The following is a 6,855-nucleotide window of genomic DNA, read 5'->3' on the forward strand; positions in this document are numbered from 1 at the left end:
GGGGACTGAGCACGGGGGCCATGCTGCAGTGCTGACCCTCCACTTCCCTCTGGGTGTGGCGCACACACAGCCTGGCACAGCTTTTCCCCCTTTACTGACCTAGAGGACCACGTTCTTGCTGGGGAGAGACGGGGCGGGGGGTGAGAAAGCACCCACTCCCTATGAGGAATGGTCGCCACATCCCATCTTCTCTGTTTCTCCCACCTTTTGAGATTTGGTATGTGCACACACACGCACACACACACACACACACACACACACACACTCTCCAGACGTGTTTCTCAAGCACCGGGTCCAGGACTCAGCCACAGTTGCCTGTGTGCGGTCCAGCTGCTGTGACCACCAGGCCCCTGGCCGGCCCCTTCACCTACGTATGAAGTTAGAAACAAGAACTCTTTGGAGTTTCTGCTGTGGGGTGTGTACACTGACAGAGGGAGAAAACCACCCCCCCAAGGGGAGTGGCCACACAATTCATTCTCCATTCTCCCCTCAGGGTTTCGGGCATGCACATGTGCCTGGCGTGATTTTCAGGCCACTGGGTCCAGGACTTCAACTATGTATCTGGCCATGTGGGATCTAGCACCTTGACCTCCATGCCACTGGCTGGCCACAAGAGCTTTGCCTTTTTATTTATTTATTTATTTATTAGAATTATTTTTGTATTATTTTACCTTATTTGTTATTATTTTTTATTTGGACCAGAGAGAGAAAAAGGGAAAGTGAAAAATCAAGTTGCCAGATCTGGGACTCAAACCGCAGTCAGCCATGTGGGAATTCAGTGCCCCAACCACCATGCCATCTGCTGGCCCCTCACAAGAGCTTTTTTGGAAAAGCACATAGACGAGACATGCCTTCACATGTACCGAGACAGCTGGGATTGAGTAGGCCCCAGGCTCAGCACAACCCAGGTGACGTTCCCAGAGACAGACCTGATGACTGAGTCGCCGAGAACTCTCACTCGGGCTGGCGGCGTGGAGTACTGTGCACATTCTGGGGACAGTGTCCAGAGTCTGGGCCAGGGCGTCTACTGGGAGCCTTTCAAGGAATGGACGATGTTTTGACCTGAGAAGCAATAGCTTACTTTAAAATCTTACTATTTTAAACACCCGGAGGTGTTCTCATTACCCCATGGCCTAACAGGGTACCTTGAGACCTTATCCGTATCTATAGCATTAAATGTTCAACAGTGATTTGACTTACTCTCCATGCCTTTGGAAGCAAAACCGGAACTAGGCTGGAAGGTTTAGGAATCCGATCTCGGCTGATAGAAGAAAGGGCTGTCTAGCAATGAGCCTGACAGCTGAGTAAGCTGCTCTGGGGAGTCGAGGTCACGGACCTGGACCGAGGTAGAGAGGGTCACTCAGGACATTGCAGGGTATTTCTAGTATCAGGTGAGTGTTAGGTTCACTTTGGGGAGGGCAGAGGGAGGCCTGCTTCGTATTTCCATGGTGACCGGCTCTAGGGCTGGCCTCGGTGGTGCTTGCATGTCCCAGTGGAGAGGGCCGTGTGCAGGGCTCTCTGGCCAGGTCCTCGCCTGCTGGCAGGCACCGTGTTGAGTGGTTATGTGCTTCGTGGAAATTCAAGCAAAAAACGATGGGAAAGCGGCCTTGCCGTAATTCTTACTGCAGTAGGAGGAAGGTTGTGCCTCCCTGGGTTAGATTCTGTGTAGACTGGGAAAGGTTCATAATCAGTTTCCTTTTATCATCTCACTCTATATTTAAGCTGAGCCCAAGTTTGGACGAACTAGGAGATGCAGGAAGAGCCCGTATCACATGTCTTAGTGATGAGTCTGTCTCTGAGCATAAATGCGAACATGCCTGAAAAGCATGCTCTCACAGTGAAGAGTGCCTTCTAGTAAGCATGCTAGCTTTGATTTATTTTAATCGCTGTCTTTTCTTCCTTTGGCCGTAAACCCCCAGGTACACTAAATCACATGGACTGCTCGTTGAACAAGCGTTACCAAAAGCTAAACTTAAAGAAATTGTGGCGGAGTCTGATGTTATGCTCAAGTAAGTTTTTTGGTGTTCTGTGTTGTTTCTGTCTGAGGGCTTGAACTCATATTATGTGTGTATTTAATTGTGTATTTTTAATTTTTTTTAACTTTTAATTTTTTTTGGAGGGATTTTTGCTATAAGGTGCATGTGCTTGCCAGAGAGAGCACACAAGACAGAAAGCGAGAAGTCACCCCCAGAGGGGATGGCCGTGCCGCAGTCCCCTCTTTGCCATTCTCCTCCTTGGATCTTGGACATGCACGCACACTCGCTCGGTGTGAGCTTAAGCCACCGGGTCCAGGACTTAAACCACGGTCAACTATGTGGGAGTCCAGAGACGTTACCATTATGCCATCTGCTGGTCCCATGTCTATTTTTATTAAAATAAGCTGCAATGAGCGGTGCGTATATAAACTTACCTTATCACTACCATAGAAAGGTAATAAGAACCTTAGGAGATTTTAGTACAGATCTGTATTTCTTTCCTCCAGATTAAAAATTTCAAGATTAGGGGACCAGCAGATGGTATAATGGTTATGTCCCTGGACTCCTGTGTAGTTACTCCTGTGTAGTTGACTGTGGTTCAAGTCCCAGACTGGGCAGCTTAAAACTCACGCTGGGCGTGTGTGTGTGTAAACAAAATCCTGAGAGGAGGATGGAGGGAAAGGGATGGTGGTGTGGCCATCCCTCTGGGGGGTGATTTCTCACTTTCTGTCTCTGTCTCTCTCTCTCCCTCTCTCTCTCTGGTGATACAAGTATCCTATAGCAAAAAAAAAAAGTCTCAAAAAAAGAAATTCAAGATCAGATTTACAAATTTATGAAACCAAGACCATTTTGAAATTTTTTTAGCAAAATACTTTTGAAAGACCTGAAGTATGAAAGGGTTGTTATGAACCAAGCTGAAAAGGACTTAGTAAATTCCAAGTTTTAGTTTCTCCAAGAGTGAGCTCACTGCTGTGACTCTCCCTCCCAGAGAGTTGGGACCCACTGGCCCCAAATAAAGGGGCTTTTATACAAAGATCTTGGCCAGGGGCAGGCCAGACATAAGAGCACAGCTCTGTCCCGGCCCCGCCGTCCTGGCCCAGGGAGCAGCCACACAGACAGGCTCTTGTGGTGCGGTTGGATTGTCTGCCCGTCAGCGGTGTGGAGGGTGAGCCGCGTGCTTTTACCCGTGTTCAGTGGAGTTTGAAACATGCTGTTGTGCTAGTAAAGCTGAACAGAAGGAGGGGGTGAACAACTAACTGCTCCTTGGGAAACCCATACTGGTAGGATTACAGATTCTGGTATTTTGAAGTGAGAAGGTAAGTGAGCTATAGATTTAGGTGTAACAATCAATCTTTTTAACCTGTACGTGAAAGGAGCTTGTCCCCCTCCTGCAGGGAAGGGTACGAGAACTTCTTCGACAAGCTCCAGCAGCACAGCATCCCTGTGTTCATATTCTCGGCTGGCATCGGGGACGTTCTAGAGGAGGTCATCCGTCAGGCTGGCGTTTACCACCCGAATGTCAAAGTCGTGTCCAACTTCATGGACTTCGATGAAAATGTAAGAATATCAAATCATTTCTCACACTTACTTTTCAAAACCTGAAGTCATGTAAATTAAAAAAAAAATTTTTTGGAGAAGTTTTTGCTTTAGGGCACGTGTGTTTGCCAGAAAGACAGAGACAGAGAGACAGAAAGTGAGAAATCACCCCATCCCCTGGGGGGATGGCCACGCCGCAATCCCTTCTCCTCCATTCTCCTCTTGGGATCTTGGGCATGCACACATACGTGCCTGGCATGAGTTTAAGCCACCGGGTCCGTCCAGGACTTGAACCATGGTTGACTACATAGGAGTCCAGTGACATAGCCATTATGCCAACTGCTGGTCCCAATGTAAATTTATTATCACTTACTACATCTTTATTAAATTCAGCTATGTTGATAGGCCTGTAGGACACATCTTTCTCCATGTTATGTCCATATTTAAAAAAATAATACATCCTTCTTCAATGTCTGTTCCCCAAGCTATAGACTAATATTTAAAATTAGTAAAACTTCTTTTAAAATAATGCAGGATTGGGACCAGCAGTTAGCGTAATGGCTATGCCGCTGGACTCCCATGTAGTCGAGTGCAGTTCAAGTCCTGGACCCGGTGGCTTAAAACTCACGCTGGGCGCATGTGCGTGCGTGCCCAAGATCCCAAGAGGAGAATGGAGGAGAAGGGATTGCGGCGTGGCCATCCCCCCTGGGGGGTGATTTCTCGCTTTCTGTCTCTCTGTCTCTCTCTGTCTGGCGAGTGCACATGCCCTATAGCAAAAACCTCTTCAAAAAAAAAAATAATAATAATGCAGGATCTCTTATTCATTCATGGGGAAAAAAGTGAATTAGAACTGACAGTATTTTAATGGGTTTTTCTAACAGCGATGGTATATTATAAGATACATAAATGGGATACTTTGGTTAGGAACAAAACGGATGAAAACTGAATTTTCAGTTCGTTCTGTTTCACCATTTAAAATGGTCTCTAGAAAGTCACTGTCTCTCAGAGCCTTTCTTACCTCTCCTGACTCATAGACTAAATGCTTTGCGGTCTCCAGGGTTGAAGGTTAATTTACAAATATGATGAGATAGTAGTGACTTTATTGAGATTCCAAAAATGAAATCCAACAAACAATATATTTTAAAATCCTATTATTTAAAAAGATTTCTGTTTTTAATAGGGGGTACTCAAAGGATTTAAAGGAGAACTGATTCATGTATTTAACAAGCATGATGGTGCCTTGAAGAATACAGAATATTTTAATCAACTAAAAGACAACAGCAACATAATTCTGTTGGGAGACTCCCAAGGAGACTTAAGAATGGCAGATGGAGTAGCCAATGTTGAACACATTCTGAAAATTGGATATCTAAATGATAGAGTAAGTAACTATTGGTCTATATCCTTTTTAATTGCTATAAAACTTTGTAAGTAATTGCTGTCAAAGAGACTTGAGAAAGTTATTCAGATTGCCCTTCACCGCCTCGCTTCGGTGATGGCCAGAGAAACCGTGATGCATGCGTGCAGCTGTGGGCTCTAGGGACGAGTGGGTGTGTGTTCTCACCGGGCATGCTGGGCAGCAGTCTACAGTCATGAGAATCAGATACCTCTGACATTGCCAAGGGTTCCTTGGATAAAGTCATCCTTGGATAAACCCATCCAGTAGCTGAGAACTACTGGCCCAGAGAGAAATCCTCCTGGGAGGAAAACCACCCTGTGAAAAATTTTCCGTCAGTGAGTCTTAAAAGTTGAAGGAATTAGGCTGCCCAGGGCCTGATGGCTAACGGAGCTGGGTCCCACATGACTAAGCATGGTTTAAATCATGGCAGCTTGAAAATCACAGTGGGCACATGCATATGCATGCCCCGACTTCCAGGAGGATGGAGAAATGTGGAGAAGGGTTGTGGTGTGACCGTGCCCCATTGGAGGCGCCTTCTCCCTGTCTCGGTCTCTGTCTGGCAAGGATAGGCACCTCTGGCAAGGAAAAAAAAAAGTTTGAAAGTATTTCTTCATTTCAAAGATTTTTTTTAAAACTTGTATATTTTAAATTTTTATTTATTATTATTTTTAATTTGACCAGAGTGAGAGAGAAAATGAAAGAGAGAGAGAAGGGAAGTGAGAAAGCAAGCCGCCAGGTCTGGGACTTGAACTGCGGTCAGCCATGTGGGAGTCCAGTGCCCTAACCATTGCGCCACCTGCCGGCCCCCATTTCAAAGATTTTTATGAAAGCGAATTTTAATTTACTACATTTTGCCCAAGAGCACTAACATAAAAATCCAAGTGTGTACTGAAATTGTTCATCTCTTCTCCTTGGTGCCAATCTTGACTTTGTTCTTCTGCTGACCAGGTGGACGAGCTTTTAGAAAAGTACATGGACACTTATGATATTGTTTTAGTGAAAGATGAATCGCTGGATGTGGCCAACTCTATTTTACAGAAGGTTCTGTGAACAAGCATTCTTCAGGAGGACTGCTTTCTGCCCGGTACAGTTGATGCAGGAACTGCTCATCCGGTCACCTTGTTGAAAGACCGATTTATAATACATTGTTGCTCTTGAAGTTTTCTCCTTGCATAACAAGTATTTTCAGACATGTTGAGTCCATTGACTGGAAGCTATTTTTTCTTCTCTCAGCACACTCCTCACCATATTTTTTAACAGATAAAAAAAATCTTAAAGCCAAAATTGGAAAAAATAACTCCCTGCTTTTCCAAATTGAATTTTGCAGTAGAATTATTATCATGCAGTTTTGAGGAGTCTTTTTACACTGGGCACGTTGTAGACGTTTCAAAAGAAGTTTTATGAGATGAAGTAACGTGCGTGGTTCTAAGTATTGCCGTTTTGTAATCTGGGTGAATTATGCTGAAGGTGCCGCCTCCTGAAACCGTTCTGTGTGGCTGCTGGGCCTGAGGGAGCCCACTATTCACCAGCAGAGGCTGGCCCTGGTGTCTGAAGAGCTGTCGGTGTCCACATACCGCTGATCGCTACAGAACGTCCATTCTGAAGCACTGAATAAACCTGGGATGAAAAGCCTTTTTAATTCTGCTGTCAAGTGTCTGCTCCTTCGGCCACCGTCAACGGGTCCGTGGCATCCCTCCCTTCCCCCCTTCCTCTCTCCTTGTGCAGTGTGTAAGCCCGCATGTCCTGGTCTACGTGGCTATTTCGATGGAATTTTTCAAAATGTTTATATTGTAAATGTACGGATAAAAAGATACTTAGAGGGACATGTTTAAGCTGCCCTTCAGAAAATACTAAGACTTGATAAAATTACTTCCTCCTTCCAGAGCATGAGTAACAGAGGGTACTATGTTGCTAGTCTAAGAGTTTCAGCAACAGCCACACGCA

The 6,855-nt window shown here is 45.4% G+C and overlaps 1 protein-coding gene across 2 annotated transcripts in view; it reads left to right on the top strand.

The window, feature by feature from the left end:
* Positions 1-6,550, top strand: part of NT5C3A (5'-nucleotidase, cytosolic IIIA) — a gene marked incomplete at its 5' end in the record, with an annotated part of 14,497 nt that extends 7,947 nt beyond the window's left edge. For both annotated transcript variants that reach the window (XM_014582707.1, XM_027766852.1), the window contains 4 exon segments: positions 1,920-2,009; positions 3,371-3,533; positions 4,693-4,893; positions 5,860-6,550. In XM_014582707.1, the coding sequence (XP_014438193.1) occupies positions 1,920-2,009; positions 3,371-3,533; positions 4,693-4,893; positions 5,860-5,961 (556 nt within the window).
* Between the last annotated feature and the right edge of the window lie 305 nt (positions 6,551-6,855).

Source organism: Tupaia chinensis, unplaced genomic scaffold (assembly GCF_000334495.1).
Source record: "Tupaia chinensis unplaced genomic scaffold, TupChi_1.0 Scaffold143756_1, whole genome shotgun sequence".
In the NCBI taxonomy this organism is placed as follows: Eukaryota; Metazoa; Chordata; class Mammalia; order Scandentia; family Tupaiidae; genus Tupaia; species Tupaia belangeri.